We start from the raw sequence: 24,712 nt of genomic DNA on the forward strand, positions 1-24,712 counted from the left end.
GGGCTATCAGCTGTAAATCAGGTGATGCTAGTGTCTGCAGATTTTGGGAATGACTGCCTCTCACTACACACCCATGCAGCACACAGGTATCACCAAGCATTCTGGGCCGTTCTGGGTTATGATCAGTCAGCATCTTCTGTAAGCCGGTCTCTGATCACTAAGACCTTGATGCACAGGAAGAGAAATGACGATATTGCATGGGGGACTATGCCAACAACGTTACACATGTGTGTGCATGGGATGGGGAGTTTCTATCCCATGAGAAATTTTTATATTTTGACATCTAATTTCACCTAAGTCAGTTCTTGTTGCTTAAGGATTCCCATAATGCAACAGACTAGTTTAGCAAGCAAAAAAACTGCAAGGAAGGTACACGATCCAGGAATCCACGCATGAGGAATAAAACACACACAGCATTTGAAAGCACCTCATTATCTCCAGAGAGCACAAATATTAAATTTGACCCAGAACAAAACATTTACAGGGAGATGCTAGAGAAGTCAAGCATTTTCTATAGAAAGTTTCTAGCCCAACACAATATAGTTTTCAAAGAAGAAGTGTATATTTTTTCAGGCAATCTTCCTCTCCTGTAAGCCACATGCCCCCATGTGCCATGCTTTCCATTTAGTGCTTCTTCCTGTCCCTTTTACCCATTTGCCGCCGTTGACTCATACACTCATCTTTGCTAGGTCTGCTGCCAGTGTTTCACAACTCCAAATGACAAAGAAACATGACTTTCTATGAAGAACAGGGGAACGAAAAAGCATCCTTCCCCTCCCTGACCTTCCATGGGAGGGTGGCCAGCTCAGCTGGAAGCCACATGTGCACTATTTCTCCCTTGTCATTTCTTCGACTTCCTTTCTTTACTGGGGTCCAAAGATCATAGCCATCTCACACAAAGTTGTGTACTACCACTAGAAAACTTTATAGTTCAAGAATTCAATTTCCCTCATATGATGGTGAACCGATTTTTTCCCTTTTGATTTTGCTCCACATGAAGCGTACACTGCAGTACATGAGAAACTCATCTATGTATAGTTGACCGTGAATGCATGCAGTGTGGTGTGAGAAGGAAAGAGCATGCTACAGATGCACGATTCCCTCATGTGCACCAATTCCACTGCTGCTGCAATCACATAATAATCCTAAGGCAGATCTGCTAAAAAATGGGGCAGAACAACTAGTGGTGGGAGTAAGATTAAGAGGTATTCTGAAGTTTTTTCTTTTAAGCCACACCACCTTGCACAGCTGATTGAGTACAGCTACAAAACCAGCTAAAACAGCAAAAGTTAGGAGGTGGCCACACGTGGCAGAAACTTCTGAAACTGGCTGTGCTGTTTGGGAGCTGTAATGTGTCACCACACACCTTTGCTCTGTTTCCAGACTTAGTTTCATGAGATAGTGCCAGTCAGGATGCAGTTCACCACCCCATCAGCAAAGTCCACCTTCCTGCATTCTTGCCTCCCCTGACATTTACCTCTGACATTTGCATCTGTTTGCTCCTTAACTGGATATTGCAGCAAAAGAGCAGAAAATGAGCTCAGCAAAGTGAATTTTTGTTTGTTTGTTGGCTGAATTAAGTGCCTGAAGAAGGTGAGACAAATGTCAAAGCCAGCAGAGAGGAAGCGGCTGTGGAGAGAGATGCGGGTGAGCAGGGCTGCTCCTCCCTGCAGCATGAGCTGCTGGGTGATTCCCTGGGGTTCACCCTGGGAGCTAATGTGCAGTTACAAGAGTGCAAACACAGTTCTTCCACACTGTGACCACAGTAACAGGAACACCACATCCAGTAACTACTGAACATCAGTATCTTACTGGGATCACAGTTGCAGCACAGGTCCCATGCAGTAAAACTTTTCCTTAAAGACCTCCAGAAAAAAAACCCTGTACTCTTGAGGACCAGGTATCAAGCAGTCGCTCTGCTGGCCCCCAGACCTGCACCACACACAGAGAGCCTCTCTCAACAGAGACATGCTACCTGTTAAAGTAGTATCTTAGACCTATGTCTCTAAAATTCTGTTATTTCAAATGAGAAGAATTGTGCATAATATTTTGCAGACCAATATTCCAAATTCAGGACAAATTTGTTTTCATATAATTCTTACAAATCTTAGTGAATTCTCAATATATTTTAGCAAGTGTTTTCATTTTTTTTTCCAAAGATTAAGAACTATTCCCTTCCAGTATTGAGAAAGTGAAGCTCACTCTTTTCAGCACTACCATTTAGAACAAAACAAGCAGAACACACAGCTGAAGGCTACACGCATAAACCCAGAAACTTCCCCTTGTATTTTCCTATTTTACACAATATAGTATATAAAATAGAGATGGACATGCTGTCATCAGATATTCTCAGGCAGCCACTGAAGCAGCAATCAAAAATTAAACAGACAAGCAGAAATAAAACTTACCTCCTCCCCCCCATCCCTCCCAGAAAAAAACCAAAACCAACCCAAAAGCAAACCACCAAAAAACCCACTATGACAATCCCAAAGACTCTGCAAATGCTCTGACTAGATGATCATGGTCATACGAGCTGGTCAGACAGTTCAGTGCAGACAGCATCTTTCAGAATCTTTATTCTGACACAAACATCATCATTTCTGCCCCTCAGTTCAAATCCTAACCTTGTTTTTCATCCTAAAGCCCAATATAAAATATGGGCTCTTTAAAGGATAAAATTCACTGAAGCAAAATTGACAACTCAGAAACAGAATAACCTTTTCAAAGAAACAGGGTCTTTCCAGTACTGTAATATCAGATTGATGGTCTGCATTTCTGGTCCTGAAGGTTTAGGACTGCCAAGTCCATGATCAAGATGTTTTAGTCTGAAAACAGATTATTTGTTGTCATCGGCAGACTAGAGGCTTCTATTTATTCACTAAGTTGGATGTTGCTAAGAAAAGCCAGCCAGAAAAATGGAATTCTCACAACCAAGACCTGGTCATATTTGGTTCTCCAACTGAGCTTCAGAAGTTTTAAATAAAACCAAAGCCAGTATCCTCACTCTGAAAGCTGAGGTAATACAGATCTCTACAAAGGCATACAGATCTCTACAAATTATTTTTAAGAATCCTTTTCTCTACTTCCAGTTTATCCACTCTTCTCCAAGACAAGTTAATCAGTGCCTCAAAGTGGTGGAAGGACTTCCATCTGCTACTACTTCAAAGGAAGCTATCCTGAAAGGAAACGTCAAACTGTCCAAGACATACATTTCTAAACATATTAGACTTGCTGTCTCTGCCAAGATGCAATTATACACTTTCTAGCCTTTAAAAAGCCTGCAAGAAAGAAGTTTTAAATACCACGTTCAAGAACAACCCGCACTGATTAAAGTCAAGCTTCATGGTGATTTGTAACAGCCTATTCTCTTTTCACAAAGGGAATTTGTTGATCTAAGCTTCAGCCAGCTCCTGCACTGTCATGTTGAGATTTTAACTGCCCCTAGCAATCGGGGCAGAAAGGTCCTCTTCCACTTGGATAGGCAGCTGGGTCGTTTCTTCAAGAAATCCAGATCTGTGAGGTATTTCATCCTTACTGCACTGCTGCAAGCAGAGCCACACAGCTGCTGTTGGCTTGCAGCTGAGTGGCACTGGGCAAGCAGGACATGTGTCAGTGACCTGAAGGAGAGAGAGAACCTAGGGGTAAGTAAATGTTTCCTAATCAAAAGTCACATGAAAAGCTGTCCTGGCAGGAAAAAGCACTAGTATCTCCAGTGCAAGTCCCACCAGGCACTGAAAACTTCCAGGCAGGGTCCCAGAAAATCACAGCACTGCGGCAGCAGTACTACTAAAAAGTCACACAAGTTATCACAACACGCTGTCGGCTTCATCTGGCTGCATTTTTGTTTCCAAAATATACTAGGATCTGAAATTTTTAATTGCTGCTATCCTCATTGGATTGGAGCAGATCTCTTATTTTAGAAAAGAATCTGTCACATTCTCTCTTATCAACAGCAAGAGAGAAGAGGCAGCTGTGGTACATATTGTATATTCTGTTTTCTCTATTCTCCCTCTTTAGGTCATGCACTGGCTATTCTTCTTTTCTGCTTTGCCACACATTACTGACCCTACACCCACATGAAGCACCTACCCACAGCCAAAAACCACCATTAAGGAAAAGGTCAGGAGGGAGGAAAGGCACCTGCATGGATACTTATTTTATTGAAATATAACACTCAGTCAAAAAGGGTGAAGTTTGTCTCCTGAAGAAGACAAATCCATCAGGTTAAAAGTTTACAAGACACAGACTGAACTTTCCATATTTTCTTCCAGGCTTGTCACAGACATGAACATAAAAAATAAGCAGAATAAGACAACACTTCAGGCTGATTCACAACTCTAAACTCACACATGACATCTGAAAAGTCTCATATGGGTAGAGTCAAGGTTGATATAATCCAAGCTTCTCCTGCCCAAATTCCAAAGCAATGGAAAGCAGTAATTGGGTTTCTCTACTGTACAGATACAAGATAAGCTATTTTTTCCAATAGATGACTAATACCAACAGCTTTGTTTATTTACTTAAGTTTCAAAGCAGAGTCATTTTTAATGGATCTATAATTCAAAAGCTCTTTAATTAATTTTCCTCAATCTTCCTAGAAACACAGATTTGGTTTTGTGCCTTGAAAAACAAGTCAGTCAAGTTCTAAGGCAAAACCCCACATTTCAAAGTCAAACCTATAAATGAAACAAACTAAAATGGGTTGTTTTTTTTTTTTTGCAATTTCACCACATAAGCTATTTCTACCATTATAAAACCCTTTTAAGTTGCCCTTCTTTCTCCTCCCTGACTTCAATCCATTTTTGTTTGCTATAATAAATAAAAACCCCACAACAAAGCCCATTTCTTCCCTTACATTGCTTTCTGCCTCACCACATTATTGATTCTGCTTCCTGTGTGTTTTTTCTTACTTTTCTTTCTTCTGACTTCTCTTATGAAGCTGTAAATTGAGTGTTCTCTATGTAAGAGACTGCTACACTGCCTACCAGTACAGGACTGAAATCACAGTGGAAGCAGCACTGAGACTGGAGAAGGCCCTGGAAGAGCTGTCAGAGCGGCACTTTACTACTTCTGGACAGCAGTTTCACATGAAGCAGAAAACTCTAGGGATTCATTTATTTATTTTAGACAACAATCCCTGGTCCATGTAGAATCATAGAATGGTTTGGGTTGGAAAGGACCTTAAGATCATCAAGTTCCAACCCCCCCTGCCATGAATGGGCAGGGACACTTCACACTATCCAACTTCGCCTTGAACACTACTAGGGATGGAGCATTCACAGCCTTCCCGGGCAACCCATTCCAGTGTCTCACCAACCTCACAGTAAAGAATTTCCTCCTTATATCCAATCTAAACTTCCCCTGTTTAAGTTTTAACCCATTAGCCCTTGTCCTGTCACTACAGTCCCTGACGAAGAGTCTCTCCCCAGCATCCTCATAGGTTCCCTTCAGATACTGGAGGGCTGCTATGAGCTCTCCATGGAGCCTTCTCTTCTCCAGGCTGAACAGCCCCAACTTTCTCAGCCTGTCTTCATATGGGAGGTGCTCCAGTCCCCAGATCATACTCATGGCCCTCCTCTGGACTTGTTCCAACAGTTCCATGTCCTTTTTATGTTGAGGACACCACAACTATACACAATACCCCAAGAGAGGTCTCACGTGCTTAAATATCTATTGAACTGAATGCTTCACAGAGAAGATGCCCTCCTCATTTCTCCAGGGAATTAGTTTGGATAGCAGATAGTACATAAAGTAACCTACCTATGCCTTAATACTGGGGCACAGAGGTCTTCTAGTCTGCATTTTTAACAGAATGATTAATTACAATGCACAGTTCCAGCAGAACTTGCTCTCTTCCATTACACCCAAGCACTTCACATATCCTAGACTGGTCCAGGCATGCACAAACATTGCATTTCTCTACTACTCCTGCCAGAGATTATTCTCCTTGGAAAATAAACAGCAGCAGAATGAAATGCATGTCCTTAAGCTAATACACTGAATATGTGAGGTAAGCCACTGAAGGAGATGTCTTTGCACTTAAACGCCTGACTGCATGGGAGAGGACTGAGGCATCAGTGTATGAGCTAATAGTCTGCTCTACAAGAGGGTAATCTTTGCTACAGGAACAGGACAGAAAGTCGGAAGGAGAAGCCACAAGAATGGTTAGTCTACCCTGAATTCCACCAAAAGCAAGACAATTACATAGAGATGCTGAGGCATCCAGCAGCTGGGGGAATCACCCAGAGAGGCACAGAGATGTGAATCCAGAACTTCTGAGGCAAATACTGGACCATGCTCCCTCCACAGTTCATTGGGCAACAGCCACATTTCCAATCCACAGAGCCTTCTTCAAATGTCCTTTCCCTCTAAGACACCACCTGTTTTATTATGAAGCCTAAATGCAAGATTATCTACAGTTGAAAGATTCTTTACTGAATGTATGATATGACTAAAGCAGACATACAGCTCATACATGTTAAACTGGAGTAGGGCTTTCAAGGATTTGCACACCATTCATGAGACTTCAGTAAACTGATGTCTGCTCTCACAATTCATACCATACCCAGAATTCAAAGAATGTGAGCAAACAAGTTTTCAATATACTAACAAGCACTTACGTCTCAACTTATCTCTAAAAAGTACATAAGCGTATGTACAATTCATTTAAGAAGGAACCAGATGTTCTCATAAGACAAAAACATAGTCCACGCTTTAAGGTCCATCAGTAATTGCAGCATATGACTTACAAATTCATCCGCAATGCAACATCGAGCAGGTTTATTTAAAAAAGAAAAATGAGTGCTATCAGCACTGATACAGAATGTATGACTAAAATCTGTAGACTGGCAAGAAACAAAATGAAGAATTAAAACAAAAGTGAATGTTTTGTTGTTTCTGACTAAATAATATGCATTTGTAGAAATACTGCAATGGATGCTGCCTGCAAATTTCACGCTTTGAGTGAAATTTAATTAACTTGAACTAGTAACAATCCCATGCGGTTATGTTATTTGTAAGTGAGAAAATAGGAGGCATGTCTGCATGACTGGGGATGGAAATTTGGCTAGCCTTGTGAAGTTATGGTTCCTCTTGAAAGGCACATAAATATTTATGTGAATTTGTTTGCTGACATTTCTTGGTGGACTCAAATATCCAAGTCACTACAGATAGCTTCTAAATCTACCTTCCTCATACATGTGTTTTTTCCTGTATGCACATCCTGCTGCCACGGTAATTTGGCTTGCATTTTCCTGATGAGCTAACCTGTAGGGACAGGCAGGAAAGGGAAGTAAAGTCCTATTCATTCATAGGTGATTGATGAACCTATGCACATTTCCTTTTTCAGCAGGAAGTTAACACATGCACACAAGAGAAATGTGCATATGCTTGAGCCTCACTAGAAGCAGCAGATGGGGGAAAAAGAAATGCCCAAGTCTCTATGCTAACTTAAGGGCAGCTCCTGAGCTTGTTGCTGTCCATCTCGTTTCCAACACTAGCTCCACTAGTTTTCAAGTCCTGCCAAGGACAGAGACAAGGAACGGAATAGCTAAAAGAAAGTAAAACAACAGAGTTAGCAGAATAGGTTCTTTATGTATGACTTCTCCCTGATGCTGTCTGCAACAAATTCCATTTCCTGCTGGGAAAAAATGAAACATTTTTTAAAAAGACATTATTCACAACTGGCAGCTTTCACATCCCTGTCTTTGAACCACTTGCATTTCTCAGAGGAAAAAAAAAAAACCCACAACACACCTCTCAGATCATGGGAAGTATGTGATTTACCAAAAACCCGCAAATCAGATATACACCAGTGGTACAATATTGCTGCACTATCAACCCCTTGCAAATGTGATATATATAACCATTTCCCAGCCAAAGTCACCAGAGTGGTTGGAGCTCACGCACTGGGCAGGGCACAGCAGGAAGGCTTTAGTTTGCTGGAGTAGAGATGGAGCAGACTGGAGAGAGAAGGAGCAGACCTGACCACTGTGGCAGAGCGCTCTCCAGCTGGGAAGACTCCTTGGCAGAACTACTGAGGCTCACTCTCGGGCAGGAAACTGGCAGGGGCCCTGTGTTGGTGCACAGTGGCCGAAGGACTCTGCAAGATACATACCATCCATGTCCTGACGGCAGCATTGGTCACTTTGGACAGGGCTTGCATAGACACATGCACACCACCAACCCTCCACAATGTCAAACACTAGCTTGGATCTACGTAGCAAGGAAAAGCCATTTAGCAGCTATCTTAAAATAAGAAAATAAAAAACCAACCAAACACGCAGTAGGGGGAGCGAAAACTTTACAATTTACTCTTACGGTAAGGTTCTAACACCACTTTAGCCAACTCGGAGAGTTGGAAATCAAAGGCAACTTCCTGGATTTAACTATACACCCATCTTAAACACTTTGATTTAGTTTGAAGCCATGGTTGCACAAGTAGCTGATACAACGCAAAGGAATTTGGAAGGGGAAGAGAGAAGTCTTCTCATTTCCTTTCACTGGTAGTGAGCTTTCAGCTGCGCAACAGGGATGAGCAGACCTACAAGTCTGTTTGACATTGCTGAGACAAATAAATAAATCCCTAAAAGTATCATTACAATCTTGAATAGTATTTGCATGACAGAAGGTAAGACTTCACATATTGAGCATACCCAAAGTGCTAGAGCTGGTTTGGTGCAATTAAAAGACCAACACTTTAAATGGTAAATGCAAGCTGTATTTTGAGCTGGGGAAACTGCAAGTGTACTCTAATCTCAGCTGATTGTCATCATCACAAGTCTAACAACTGCAGAGTTGCATCTTAATTACATTCCAAATTGACTAGTCGTACAAAAAAAACCCTCAAATAAAATTAATTTCTTGGGCTTTTTGTCACACTGACAACACACAAGATTTTCAGCAACTGAAATGAAAAAACTGATTAAAATTAGATCCTGCTGCAATTTCTACATTAACAAAACATCTTCTAACCTCCCAGGGAGCTTCAGAAAGATCCTCCTTTTATTCACCTTTGCCATACTTTAAGACTTTTTATAAATTAATTTCAAACTGCCTGCCTCAAATGATACAGCATTTCCAATATTCAGGACAATATGTAAGCAATTCTTCAATGGCACCTCTTCTCCAGAATACAGTTTTGGGGGGCGGTTAAGGTAAGGATGACAGCCCATGCCTTAATGGCAGACACAGTGTCCATAGAAGGGCCCACACCCATTGTGACCATCAGAAAAGGGAAGGAAATTCAGAGGAAACACTGAAAAAGCCAACAGATTAGAAGAGGAGATGTAACTTGATTATACTCAAGGAAGCAATGTAGAGCAGGGAAGATTTATACTTAAAGGAGAGTACTGTAATTCCAATAACCTTTTCCACTCTTGCACAAATTGAGCCCCCAGGCACTTGATAAAAGGCATGCAGAGTCCCCTTTTTTTTTCCAGCAGCTGGAATGCTCCCACTGCATAGCATTTCTTTATTTAAAACAGTTCTTGCTCCAAGCTATTCAAATGCAGAGCTCTTGTTTCTAGAAACTCACATCCCACCTCAAAGTTAAAGCAGCCCATGACTGCTCTTTAAACCAAAGCGCTTCTGTATCATTTAACAATTAATGGTTAACTTAGGGTGATTCAGTAAAACTTTCGGTGGATCCCTCTGTGATCACTCTAGAGCTGCGTCAAGTGACTCAGAGTAAGGAAAGGCTGGTTATATAAACAGAAGGTAGGTGGCTTAACAACCTTGATCTTATCATAGACCTGTCAGTGGAGAGAACTGCATGTTACTGCAGAGCTAACCCACATGTCAATGCACTGGAAAGGAGTCAGATGTTTTCCACATCCGTCAATTTGGGAATGCTTCGCAGAGTTATTTATTGAGCTGGTTCAGGTTACACAGAGTCACTTCAGAACCTGCAGTTTCCCATGCTTCACCTGCCTTGCCTAGCCAAGCCCATGCTTGCTTCTGAAGAGTCAGGAGAGAGTAAAAATCAAGCAATTACATCGTTTAGACCATTCAAACTCCAAGAGAGGTGGGAATTACAAATTTGGGATGCTCTAGGGTCTCAGACTCCATACATTTCTGGGAGAGAGGAAAAAAGGGAAAAGGGAAAGAAAAAAAAAGAAGATAAATCTCACCCTTTATATTGACACCTGAATGGAAGTAAAACTATTTTACAAATCTGACATCACTAGAGCCCAACACCCAGATGCTTCCATGTTCCATTTTGGCACTTGTTCTTCCTCAGCCTGGAGCAAGTCTCTAGCACGCTGCTCTAGCTTTCCAGGATACATGTCAAAAAAAAAAGTAATCTTAAGAAGCCCCATTCAGCCTCTCAAAGATCAGTGCCTGTGTAATTTACAGGAGTAACGGGTTAGACTGACCTAGGTACAAATGAGAAAGATACATCACAGCTGGACATCTTAACCAGTCTGGAAGCCTCTGTCAAGCTTCTCCAGGCTTTTGAAACACAAATCATGATTTTTCAACAGTGTTTCTACCTTTTTTCCTCCTAACAGTGAAAGAAAAACAATGTGCCTACTCATCCTGCTACTATGCATCAGAGGGGCACACCTGCTTCCTCACTCCAACCTGGGAAAGCGTCTCCCTTTCAGCAAAGCTATTTCCAGAACCTATTTATTGGTTCATTCAAGTCTAGACTTTATAATTTTGCAGCCTAATCTGCAGTTCAGTCACCCATGAAACTGCTGAACAGCCTGCAATTGTGTGCAAACCCCCACCATGGCTTCTGCTGTCTGAGCTCAGGTACAGTCATTAGTGATGGTGCACAGCACTTCAACCAGAGGTTCGTTAAACCTGCCTGGAGAGCATTTACCAAAGAAATACAACTCTTCCTCTCCTCTCCTCCTCCTCAAACAGTTTTAATTAACACCATCAAACTAGCTTTGACTCCGGATAGCAACAAAAGCAGGGACATCAGGGAGAAGTCAGATACAGCATAAGAAATGAGCAGCTGGAAGGGACCCTTTCTTCCCTTCATTCATTTGACTGGCCCTGCCTGGTGCGGGGCCACACATGAGAGGAGATGGCAGAAAAGGAGGGCGGAACTCCTGCCCTCAGCCATGAGAGCTCTTGCATCAGCTCACTGCAGCTCATGAAAACAGGCCCTAAGGAAGGGACCTATGCTGAGTCAGCTGCAGCATCTGGTCTTTTGCACGAGCACACAGGAAAAGGCTGCCCTGTGATCATGGTCATACCCCAGTGACACTAAAGTGACCCAGAAGCAACACCCTCCCCACCCTCGAGATACTCAGATTTGCTTTCTCCTGTAACTTCCACATTTCCCACATGTACTTTGTCCCACACGAGTTTCAACCAGCAAGCAGAGCTATTTGCAGTAAGGGTGGCTCTCCTCTCCGGCTGTACAGACACCAGCTGAGGCATTACTCAGGCACATGTGACCCTGCTCAGGGCTCCCACACCTCTTTTTCTTCTTGGCCTGTCCAACAGAAACCCCTCACAAAACCAGCTTAGGGCTTTCCACCCCAATGCGTAGACTCAAACCTCCTCCTCTTCAGCTAGGCATCAGGCTATGGTGCTGTGCATCCCACCATGCTGAGTCAGCAGGTGCGGGTGCTCATTCCTGCTCCCTGGATGTACATGCAGCAACAAATACTGGAGCACCTTGCTGGTGCCTAACCACACAAGATGTGTACCAGCTGCTCAGGAGAACAGAAACTCACTGAAGGTTGGTACCAAGCAGGAAAATGCTTCTGGAAGACAGTAGAAACACCCCCACTCCACATCATCAGGAAACAGAAGCCTTTCAAAGCTGTGTGTGTTTATTCAGCGAGAAGAATTAACTGGCTTTTATCCTCCTAGATAATGCAACGTCCCACAGCACCTGGGAAGAGAAAGCTCCACGTTCGTTTCTCCTCTGCTTCCACCATTTGCAGCCAGCACTATCACCTGTGTAAAGCCTTTCTTCCTGACAGTTCACTAGAAATTTCAGACAACTCCTAAGCAGCTCCAGGCAAGAGGCTGTACTTGTAGGTCACAAGAACCTAGCTCACTGCAACACTGAGGAGAGCTCTCTGAGGAGCACAGGCATCTTGGGCTCAGTGCTGTCCCTCCACAGAAGAAAGGCAAGGCTCATCCCCAGGCTCACTCTGCAACTTAGGGTGAACAGATAGGAAAAGCATTAGGTTACCAAGAAGAGTGCTGTTTTAATGGTGACAGCAACTCAACCTTGGCACCTCTGTGGTTCAAGAGCGCACTTCAGTTCTCTTCCCGCTCCCAAAGCGTCCAGGACTGTTATTTACAATTTCCCTTCGGCAGGCCATAAATCCAAGCACAACTAGCAAGCTCAACATGGTGTAAAAGGATCCCTGTGGCAGGCTAATTACCTTTGCAAGCTACGCAAGCCTATAAAGTTTGCTTCAGTACAGAGGCTTTGAAAACTAATGACTCTGTCTAGCAGATCAAACTTTCCACTTTCTGTTGTTCTGCTCAGGGCAGCCAGCTGGGAATTCAGGGGCAACAAATCTCCAATGGAAAAAAAAAAAAAAAAAAAAAAATCAAGGCCATTAAGAGAAAGAAAAGAGGTGCTAAAGAGAAAGCTGACTCCACAAAGGAGTGCAACAGCATGCTATGGGCTCCAGCAGAAAGGGAAACATGGTCAATCTAAATTGAGAGGAAGAACTTTTGCATAGATGGCATCTCCCCACGAAAATCTTCAGTTGCAATGACTGTCTTAAAGGTTAAAAAACCTGAAACAACCAAAACCAACCAAAACCCACAAAATAAAACCAACATGCTGCACTGGGCTGTGAAAAGTTCCAACAAGCCTGGTTTCCAGCTCAATGTCACACTCGTAACAGCTAAAGCCTTCTCCCAAGGGAATACACAGGTTAAAACACTTCCCAATAAAAGTGTAATATCTTCAGTGGTAGCTTTGGGTTTTTTGGTGGAAAACTCTCACTAGAGATCACACAACTAAAGGCAAAAGATGAAAAAAAATATGTATCTTCGGTACCATATCAGCTATAACAAAGAAGTGCAACACAAAACAAACTCTTGTCAAGCTTCTTTCCCCTTGGTGCAGACTGAAAACAAAACCAAACCTGTGGAACTTAATACTACTTAAGACTGCATGCAGAGTAAGAATACTGGGCTAAATCTTGATGGCTTAAAATACCATCTATGATAGGAAATAAATAAAAAATATTTAAATCTGTACAGCAACTTTCAGAACTTCTCCAGATGAGGAAGTTCTGTGTTTTCCTTAGTTGATACAGTACTACCTGTGAATTACAAACAGCCAAGGAAGCAGAAGCAGACAAAGCTCTCTGGAGCATATCCAAGGGACACAGACTAGGCTGGTAGCTCTTTCATGTACTCTCCAAAGACCAGGCTTCCAAAAGGGGTTTTCAAATGTCTTGGCAACAGGTTTACCAGTCACCAGATATGAGCATGTAGACATTTCTCACAAGTTTATTTTTCCCCCAGTGAAACAGACAAAAACAAACAACAACAAATCTCTGTAACTTCTCACATATTTTTGCTGAGCTTTACAATCCTGAGGCAGGGACTCAGGTTCTCCTGCTGCAAGTAACAGAGGCATTTGTGAAAAATTATGTACTGCTAGAGACCGTCAAAGTGGGGAGTCTCCTACTGAGCTCAATACCGCAAGGTGCAATCCACTCCCATTACACATTATGGCTATGAGACAGATGACTTCTAGGTTTAAATAACAAGCAAACCTAAAACACCTTATAACTTTAAAAATGAGCTCTCAAACAGCTTCACAGTCTGCTCTGTAGCAACCTGAAGGGACAGCTGCAAAATCCTTACCAAAGCACGTATGATTCTGGTTTGATTTGTTTGGACAAAAGCAGGAAGCCAGAGAACAGCAAACCACATTACCAATAAAGATACGTTTGGATAGGTAATAAAGGCATACTCACGTAGTGCGTACAGAGAGAGGACTATTCCAGCCAGGCAAAACCCCTCAAAAAACCTGAGTGTGCTGAACATGGTCACGTTCACTGAGAGTGCCACAGTCAGTCCAAATATCAAAATGAATATGACAGAGAAGAGCAGTACAGGCCGTCGACCAACCCTAAAAATAAGTATGGCGAAACAGCATTAAAAGCCAGCACAGACATAATGCCAGATCATTACAATTGGCAAAGAGGGGGACAAGTCATGCAATCCCTTCCAAATATTGCCATCCTGGTTTTAATGCTTGTTCCATTCTTCTCATTTTACTCCTGCTTACTAAACCCCAGATTTCTTAGCCAGCTTTGCATTGACAAGTTCACTTCAGACAGGATTAAGCACAGACAGCACATTGTATTACTGTTTTATTTAACCATCATTTTCAAAACACCAAACATGAACAAGAAAAAAAAATTGAGGAACTACTGTAAAGCCATAAACAAGTTCCTTGGAGATTAAAAGCTGCTTCTCAGAGCTTTCTGTAGTAGCACAGAAGAGTGTATGGTGTTATATGGCACAGTTTATTTCTATTAGACTATATTTCTCTGTACTCTATAGCCACAGAGCTTACTGCAGAGGACTCCTCTTCCCAACAGACATGTGCTTTTCAGCTGCATCTGCAAGAGGAGCTGTCTAAAAAAAAGTACTTTTCTTGGCCTTATTGTTGAGCACAAGCCTAACAAACATGGACCAGGCACAAAACAGGGCTCATGTCACTTCACAGAGCTCTAGGGAGCCAATAATAATGCTCACAGGAAAACTGTGAGCTCCAAGTCCCTCCACTTTGTATCCCCACAGCAGCTGCAGAGACCTGCAAAACCTGAATAGAAGGTAAGGAAGAAATAGCTCCAAAAATTATTACAGGCAACAAGGGCTTGAGGATTTGCAGTCCTCCTCTGCAGGCAGGCTTTGCAGCTGCAACCGATAGTTGCACATATTGGTGCAGTGCTATGAGCAGGAAGAGTTACACTGCCACTGAATGTAGGGGCACTTGCTGCACAGTTTGACTCTCATGTCAAAGGAACAGGGGATTTTTACATCTCTTACTCATATGCTCAGTGTTTATAATTCCCCCCCCCCCCCTTCCTGTGCAAACAGAATGATATGAAGAACCAGAGCACAGGGCTATTTTTAAGCAAGAATTGGATCATTATGTGGAGATTTCCAAAATTCTTTAACTTGTCAACTCCCACAAATTTTCCAGTGGAAGTGAGGATCCCTTTTAGTCAGCTCCATATGCCATCTCCACAAAGAATATATGAACTTGCTTTTTGTAGGCAGCTTTCACAGATCCATTCAAAGCAGTCTGTCAGCTGCAAGCCAGGCATCAGGTTGAATGTCAGCACAATAAAGAGCATTTAAATCTCACAACTTAGTCCAGTTTCACATGCTGAAGTGTTTCAATTTAATAACTTCAGCAGATTGTTACCAGAAGCTATAAAGTATATGTATTCACAATTAGAACTTTAGATTTTGCTTTAGATAAAATGGAACAAAAAAACAAAAAAACAAAAAAAATCAATAAAATATGGGGTGAAGGGCTAAGAAAGGAGATTATAATTTTATTTTTTTTTTTACATTTTTGGGAATTGGGAGAGTGCACCAGTACGTGTGCATCATTCTTACTTAAAGTCACACCTAAGGCGGCAATGCTATGGCTCTTTGCATTTTTCAACTAGCATCTCAAATCTTTCAGCTGGGGCACCTCAAAGATTTGCCTTCTTAGTGTTAACCATTCAATGTTTTTTACAACAGAACATGTTTGGAAACAGAACCAATGTGCAAACTGAAGAATGCAAGGTCAAAGCAGACTGCTCTCAATCAGCATACAACTCCAGGCCACCAAAAGATGAACTACTGCTGAGCTAGGGGTGGGAACAAAACATCACTGCCTCAGTGATATTCAATGCACTGGGAACATGCTGGACACCACGACAGTTACTGCTGTATGTGCTTCATATTTTATGTTTATAGAACACAAAGCACTTGGCTAGGGAGGTGAAGTACCTCACACAAAGCCTCGAACACAGAAAAAAAAACCCTATTAACTTCGTGTTATCAGTGATCTGCGCAGGCTTTTGCAGCCCTATTTTCGTAATCACCAAGCTGTAATTCATACTAATTAGTATTTGTGGAAGTGTTTTGTAGATGAAAGGCACTATGCAAACACTCAGAATTAGGAGCTTAATTCCCATCAGAAGCCTGACCTGCATTCACTGATGTCGATTAAAAGACCTCATGCTTCTCATACTTTAGTTCCCTCCTTCCCTTCCTCCCACCCCCTGTACTCAAGGATATCCATCATTAGGACACAGAATTTCTTCTACTGTTATACAAGTTATGCAAATGACTGGTTGCTACTAATGAAGAATTGGGAAACCCAAAGCCTCCTGGGCCTGTGAAAACCAGCTGAGGCCAAAAAACCCTCTGGTAAGAGGGATCACCATCATCTCCTCCCAGACTCAAAACTGGTCTCTTTCCTCACCAAGGAACGCAGCACGTAGCTCAAAAATCAAAGTTCCAGGCATATGTTTGGCGATCCAGCAGTGTTTTTGACAGCATGGTGTCCTGGGGTGGGGGCAGAGGAGAGAAGCCTTTTATGTGTAGAGAGAATTACCTGACTAATAGTACAATGCTTGTGGGAAATTAAACCATACATAATCTCCCTAGTATAACATCCCTGGAATGCTATCTGCTGCCATCCAAGCTATTCCAAAGAGAGATTTCTGTGCCACCCAAGTGTCAGCCTACACTGTATACTATTATCTAGATCAAATGCTAAATGACTGCACAGGTAAATAACTAGGGATACAAGCAACCCCAGGCTTTTGGAGAATCTGCAATCCACACAGTGTGATATGCAGATGCATCAAAAAGATATTCCTAATGTTGTCAGAGTTGCATCACAGGCGGGAAGGGGATGGTTTGATGACAAGATCTCATCTTCTCATGCTCCTATGCATGTACCTTGCCACCCTGGGAAGACTAAGCTTTGCTCTTGCAGCCAATCACATTGTTCTTTTCATGACATTCTTTGCAGGTTTTCTGTCGGTCCTGGGACCTGAATTGGCGCAAAGGCTCCAAAAACCACCAGAACAGGTGCAAAGCACAGGCAGCGCATGGCGGTGACAGGCAGAGACCTGTCTGGATGCTACATGACCACCAAGCACACCTGCTCCAGAAGGAAGCCTTCCACAGAGACCTAAACAGCCTCTGTCCAGAGCAGGCAAAACTGCCTGCACTGCTATGCCTGTTGAACAAGTAACTTGTTCAGACATTAGACACAGCTGGTCTTCACACAGCCAAACTAGTTTACAGATGTTCTTCTTATAGATTCTTCACACAGAGCTACCCCAGCATACAAACCTCCTGTATTTTGAGTAGAGACCACTCAGTTTACATAGCAAATAACCTTAATACACTCTATGCCTTTGTCACATACAGCTTTAAAAGCCTTCTTTCAAAAAGAGAAAGCAAAGCTCCTAATGGTACAAAGCATCTCCTAATTATCTAAACTGGAGAGTGGTACAAGTTAAATGAAAACAGATTTTTAAAGTCTGTAACCCTTTTATACATTACTCTGTTTAAGCTCTTCTGCTCTTGCTTGGGATCAACGTCCTTTTTTAATTCTTCTCTTTTTACAGTACAATTCCCTTTGTATCCATCTCTCCACAGAACCCCCTGCCTTACTAGAAATTCAAATTGTGATTAAAAAGCAAAGTAAATCCCATTTAGGTCTTCTTCTACCAGCCCCAAATGCTACTGCTAAATGACAGAAAGACTATCCAACACAGGACCTCTGCTGGGTCAGTTATTTCAGATGGGAAGGATGGGGTCTGAAGAGGAGCATGAGGACCAGCTTTGGTGTGGCAAACAGTGTCCTTCCTGGTCATCCATGAAAGGGCAAGGGGGTCACTGTACCCTCTAGCCACCAAAAGTTACACTTTTTCTCCTCTGTACCACAGCTGGAAACCAGATTCTCCTTAAGCTCTCCTGAACTCACCAGACAAAACAGAACAAAAAACAAACGACCCCAAGAAGAGTAAAATACCACAATTCCACATTTTTGTACCAGGGTAATTTTATGCTGCATTAACGCAGATAAACAACTTGCTTGCTTGCAAAGGGGTCGAACAAGTGCACATGGCAGCACAAAGTACACACTGGAGACAGAAGTGGATAGAAGAGCAGGATGCTCCTTTTGGTGTCGAGAGCTATCTGTTTACTGCAATTGTCTCTTGAAGCCAGTGCCTTGGGCAATAAGTTGTTCACTTATTTGTAACTTATTTGTCAATTATAGCAGCATTTTCCTAACTTGGGAATAAGTCTGCTTTCTCCACACTGATTCCTTTTTAGGAAAACCAAGCAAGATCCCTCATTCATTTCCCCACTATACTTTCTACATGTTGTTAGAGCCCTGTTTTACTTTGGTATTTTAATCAAATACAACTGTTATTTCATCATGCATGTTTCCTACATCACTGAAAAGTCAAGATTACTAACTTGCCCAAAAACTTTTAGTGACTATTCAAGAACTAAGATGCAATTTTGCTACAAGTGCTTGAGCCAAATTACTGTGCGGCTGCAGGAGGCCTTTTCTCTCCCAACTGACTGGTGAGTTGCTGCATTTTTGTAGGACTTCTCTAATAGGGAAGTCTTCTTCCTTTTCTGTTTTAATGAATAGCAAAAGAGTTAACCTGGGGCCATCTAAAGCACCAACACTGGCAAGTGTGCTGGAAGCCACTGAAATGACTGGGACAACAATGCAGAGCTATTGTTTCAGTTGCTGCAAGTTTATATTGAAATCACTTGAGTCATGCCTTTAATTTCCATCCCCCTTCCCCCCCCCCGCCTTTTGCACTACAAGACCAAAATAAAAGCTGAAATCTCAGCATAATTGGGGTATCCAATAAGGTTTTCACTACCGCAATTTAAGGAATTGCACTCTCTGCTAGCAAATTTAATACCCAAGTATTAACAACACATAAGTCAGCAATCCCTTAACACTACACATCACAATGTTTGCTTAACAAGAACTTTAAAAATAGAACAATGGAAAGGTCTGCAAAAAGCAGCCTTCTACCCACCAAAAGGTACTGTGTAAGCACAAGGTTAACATTACATTAGTCTTGTATTCAGGCAAATAAATCCTGCTTCCAATTTCCTTCAGCCCCATCTCTTGGTTAAAAACCAAAACCCCAACCTAAAGGCTTCACTTCTCTAATTAGAAAATACTTAATTCTGTACTAGCATTACAGATGTAATAAACTGTGTCAGTGGAAAATAACTAAGCCATCTATTAAATAGTTTATTTATCTTGATATAAATTACTGAGGTTCAAGCAATTAACAGTTTTAAACTGTTTATTCATCATGCTTCTTTCAGAACCTGAAAAATCATTATGCAAATGTTCTTTGTGAACATACAGTAGAATTGAAACAATATTCGATATTGTTATTTATTTGTATTCATATTGAATTAAAATATTTTTCACTTACCAGTCAGCTATACATCCTGTTATTAAGTGGCCGAAGATTAATCCCACCAGTAGAGAGAATTTAGCAATGTGGACTTTCCAGGCAGAATCACAAACAAGATCCCACTGGAAGAAAAAAAAACAAATTAACAAAACCAGATAAGCTGAAATAAATTAGTTTCTCAGGTGTGTTTAGACATACTAACATTGGTGTAGAGTTCTTCCAAATTTCAACCCTAGCATGAGTGCATGGAAACGGCAGAGGAAAGCTTTTGCCCTCATGTCAAATCCCAGAACCCAAGAAGAAGCTAAAGACTCATTTACTTCACTGAGTTTTATCACACCCTTAATTATAAAATGGAAACATCCAACAAGTATATCTCCCCATTTCCAGGACAAACAAATTTAGACTAAGGGGTATATCTCCATCAAAACCTAGTAGTACTGGTGTAGCTGAAGCATCTCACCATACCAGCCCCAAACACCTACTACCTGAGCCCTGTAAAGTGGACCAGGAGCAAGCCCAGCAATTTAAGAGCAAGTTCTCCAACTGACCTCCTCAGGACCACTTGGAAACACGGAGAAAAGCAGCTGCTTTGCCAGAGACCCTTGACGGCCATTAGCTCCAGACTCCCATGGACAAGGCATCAAGACACTTTTGCTTTCAGAAACACATCCCGATTCCCCAGGTGGTGGAAGAGGATGAAGACTAACTAATGGCACAGCTCACCAGGTGAAGTCCTGGTATGGACCTGGACCAGGAAACTAGAGATCCTGGCACAGCCACCTGGCTTCTTGGGATGGCAGCCCCCACAGCAACATTTCACAGCTCAGAGATCAGGCAGGGGCTGAACCCCTACACTAAAGCTATCCCTGAAACTGAAATTACCTTTTCCAACCAAAGAAAGAGACAATTGACCTTTCCAGGCGCTCTGTCATTAGGGCACTGTCTCATTCTCATGAGAAAGACAAGAGCAGCAAGCTTTCTAGTGAGGCTTCCCTAAACCCCAAAATATTTTCCTCTAAGGCATTAGACCAAGCCTCAGGAGAAGCAGGCTGCATTCCTGGATTTAGCCCAACACCCTCATTGTCCTCAGACATGTAACTTAATCTCTCTTATGTGTAAAGTGTGGATAATACTATTATACCCTTGAATAAATGTGGGAAGATATGTTTGCTCGTGGTTTGTGAAGTGTTCAAATATTGATGGTAATGGGAGCCATACACATTTCATGACAAATAAGTACAGCTAACTTTGGAGAGTCAGATACTCCAAATTGAAACTTCTCAGAATAAGTGGCTGTTTGTGTGTAATGTAATAGTAGCAGCCCTCTTGACACCAGTAACTGAAGTTTTATGACCAAAAACGCAAAGTAAAAGTATGCAATTTATTTTTAAAAGTCAGCTCCAACTTCAAAAGAAAGCTTCCCTCAAAAGAGTTCAATTAGCTGCGCTACACTTTAAAGCATTTCCATGACGTACAGCCCTTCCACAAATAAGGGTAGCTCTGACTCAGCTCTCTGGTCCAACATCACAGGAGATGTCCTCCCTAAAATATACCATCTCACCAAGTAGTATAGCACTTTTGTGCAAGACAAAAGAAACATAACAGCTTTCAGGCTTAGCCTTTTTGGTTTAGTTAAATGTATTTATTACTTCCTCCCTGCTCTGGCTTGCAGAAGATGGGACATGTATGTCTGATCCTCCAACCTACAGACGGAGGGCAGTAGTATGAGCAAGTATTTTTTCCACCAAATAGCTGTGAATTATTTGCAGCAAACACCTCAGTGAAGCAGTAAGAACTGCTCCCTACAGATTTTGACTTTCTAGAAGAAAATAGGGGAAATGTGATTCCTAATATTTGCAATTACAGAACCAATCTTCAGTTAGCAAAGAAAAATATCCACCTGGACAAGCCGCAAACAAAACAAAATACAGGAGACACATCCGAGCTCCAGGCAGGCTTTCAAATGCTCTGGGTTTATTTTCACAATCCAGAAGGTGTATATGCAACTTAAAACAGAGAAATCATTTTTGTTAGTAGAGAACAAATTAAGTTAATTAAAACCAAGCATATCTGTACAAGAACACTTTTTAAAAAGCAATCTCTCCAAGTTGCTAGTTTTTAATTCTATTGCTGTCAGAGGAACGGTAATGTCATCCAAGTGGAAAAAAGAAAAAGCAGATATCCTGGTACCTTCTCATTTCCGTGGCTTACTATTGCTCATCAAAGACAGCCAGCCCTTGCACAAGCCCCAGGCAGAGAATGTGCCCTACTAGATTGTACATAGGTTCATGGCTGGAAGAACCAAAGTCTCATGAAAGGCTGTTGTGAAATTTCCCGCCAGGACAACAGATGTCAAACCACTCTGGAACACTGGCACACGAAGTAACAGTTTAAAAGCAGGGGAAAAGTCAATCTATAAGCACATCCTTCAGTATTGCCTAAAATGCACCCACTCCTTCTGATAAGTTATCTGTGAGTCACAATTTGTTTGTTTGTTTTTAAGGCTATTGCCCAAATCCCCAGATGCTCTGAAAATAATGACATGCACTTCCTTGCAAACCCTGCATCTGGCCCTTTCCTACCCTCGGTTAAGCACTCTCTGCAGGCCAGCATAAATCAGAGCCAACTCCCCAGGCTCTCAAGGGCAGCCTAACACTGGCGCTGAAACACACACACAGCCCCTGACCCTCCCCGAATCTCTTGCTCTCCAAACCCCTCAGAACTCATAAATAGGGAAATGGTGAAATATTTCAACAATTGCTTCAGCACAAACTTCCAGAGAATCTGTCATGACTCCGAATCACACAGTGCTAAGAGCTCAAGCATATCTATCCCAGATTCTCCTCTGGCAGCTGCCACAAGCCAGAGAGAGGTCTCAAACCAGTTACCCAAAATAAATTTGGTGGTTGGTACCTAGGTGGGTGCCATCAGGGCATTTGATTCACAAAGAGACAGAGGAATAAGGAGAGGGCACAAAAGAAAAATGGAGACTGCAGTCAAAAGCAGCCTCAGGTAAAGATGACATTAATAGGACAAAATACATATTTAATAGCTAGTGTATCATCCCCACCCATCTTAACACAGCATCAGAGCAAAGCAGCAAGGCTTTGTCATGCTGAAAGTGCATGAATTTTGCCAGAGACCTGCACTCCACGTTCTCCATGGAAAAGCCAAAGGCAGAGGACTGCAGCATCAGCTGTGAAGAGCTAGAAATAAAGCAAGAACCATTATACAGCATCAGTGCTGCCTCACCCCCTACATACACCTGGGCTTGGCAGAGTGTATTCCACATGCGCCCACACAGCACAGCCTTGCCCAAAGTCATGGCAGGTCCTCCTGTGAGTGCCAGTAGTTTCATCTTGCAAACACCACACTCAAGATTTGCTCCATAGACGTAGACAAGTTTCCATGTCCCTGCAGAACAAAATGCTGGGCTGGGCAGTGCTGATGACAGTTCAAGTGGCACTCCAAGTAAATCTGCACTGGGAGATTGTTTTGGCTAGAGGATTACTGTCCAGTCTCCATCGCCTCTTACAAAAAGTAGATTAATCTGGCACAAGCAGAGAGACCACTAAATCCTGTAACTGCTCTGGCTGAATCCCCTGGTCTCCCTGTTGGGGGTTAACAGCATCCAACCTGAAGAAAGGATGCTGCTAAATTTACAGTGCTAAGATTTCTCTTAGTGTCCCTCGGTTTTGTTTGTCTTTCTGTCCTCCATCCACCCTCCTAATGCAAAAGATCTGATAAAATTACTTGCTAAACAAACAGGATTGCATTGTTATGCTGAAGCAAAAATTACTGTATACAGAATATGCTGGCGGAAAGGGAACATTTAAAAAACAAAAGCTTTTTTTTTTCCCACAGCAGTGCAGCAATGTGGGGAATTTGCCACCTATGCAGATGTGCAACATATTACAAGTGGTTTTTTTTTCCATGTTGTGACAGCATTTTTTGTCAAAGCTTAAGGAGTCACACCTGCATGATCCTAATGTTTAACTGGTATCAGTGAGTCACCTCCCGTGCCCTGAGTCACTATGCTCCACATCAAGATGGAGGACTATTTGAAACCTGAGGTGCTTGGGAAGACATATGGCAAAGGGCAATGCACCCAAAAAGTAACCATCCTTTAATTTCTTTAAAGGGGGGGTAAATCTGCAGAGGGCTCATGCAGTGAGTCAATATTGTCACTGAAGCTGTAAGAGTCGTAGAAGTAAAGTCTGCTGTGTGCTTGTTACTACAAACACAACCTGTCACAATTAAGGGCTCTGGCTTGAAAAACACTTGTCCTTGAGAGGCCATAATGCTGTCTGTGGCATCTAAGCGCACTGAATACCCACTGGGAAAAGGCCATAAGATGCCCACCAAGGATTTGGTTTGTTCTGCCTTCACCCTGACAGCATGGAAAAGTGCAAGGCAGACTTTTTTGTCCTAAAAAGAGCAAAGAGACAGGAACAGATAAGCTCTGGTCCAACACTTGCCAAAAACCCAGCACAATGAGCCTACAAGAAGGGAGCTTCACACATGCACACTGAGAGTAGGGTTCACAGTCCATTTCCAATGACCGATGCCAGATCACTGTTGAAAGCAAGCAGACCCTTTACCAAACAGTCTGCAGGTGGGTCACAGTTCTGCTCCAACTGCTCTCTGCCTTAGTTTCAGCACAAGGAGAACAGAGGGTCATCTGCGTGGCTGCCTTGGAAAGCCCTAAACGAGGCACAAAGCTGCACCCTTGGTACTTCCCTGGCCAGGCAACAGTAGCTGCTCTGCTGGCCCTCACAGACTCTGTCCTGAGGTAGTCTGTGCAGGACCCTGTGTGCATGTACTTCTCCAACATATTATATGCAGCCTCTCAACCCCTACAGAAAAGGTCCCACTTTGGGAGCCCCAGCCTCTACACATCACATACGCCACAGCTTACCACAGCAGCCCCAAACCCCTCCTGGGGCAAAGCCACAGGCTTCCCTGCACACTGGATGGTGATTTTAAGACCAGTAAATGAATATAAGAATTATCATTTGTCACTGAGGTCTGTGTGCATTTGGTCTCATCTTTCTTTGTTCTCTCCTTCCTGCTCCATCTTTTTTATAACGAAACCCTGTCAGTTTTCCCTTCACGGCACTAGCATCCATCTTCTATATAAATACCTCATCTAGTGAGAGTTTAAAAATAATGAGTTCAGATTCTCCTAGAGTGTTAAAAAGAAACAACCAAACCCCCAAACAAACAAAAACCCTAAAACAAACCCAGAACAAAGAAACACCACAAACCAAAGTTGG

General features: G+C 42.4%; 1 protein-coding gene across 2 annotated transcripts in view; it reads right to left on the reverse strand.

Annotated features, from left to right (window-relative positions):
- Nucleotides 1–24,712, reverse strand: part of SLC22A23 (solute carrier family 22 member 23) — a 110,908-nt gene that overhangs the window by 72,677 nt on the left and 13,519 nt on the right. For both annotated transcript variants that reach the window (XM_061449371.1, XM_061449372.1), the window contains exons 2-3: nt 19,452–19,555; nt 13,920–14,074 (exon numbers count right to left, since the gene is read on the reverse strand). In XM_061449371.1, coding sequence (XP_061305355.1) covers nt 13,920–14,074; nt 19,452–19,555 — 259 coding nt within the window. The remainder of the gene's footprint in view (nt 1–13,919; nt 14,075–19,451; nt 19,556–24,712) is intronic.

Source organism: Pezoporus flaviventris, unplaced genomic scaffold (assembly GCF_033815535.1).
Source record: "Pezoporus flaviventris isolate CSIRO_AGI_PZ_B2104156 unplaced genomic scaffold, CSIRO_AGI_Pfla_v1 ptg000007l, whole genome shotgun sequence".
NCBI lineage: Eukaryota > Metazoa > Chordata > Aves > Psittaciformes > Psittacidae > Pezoporus > Pezoporus flaviventris.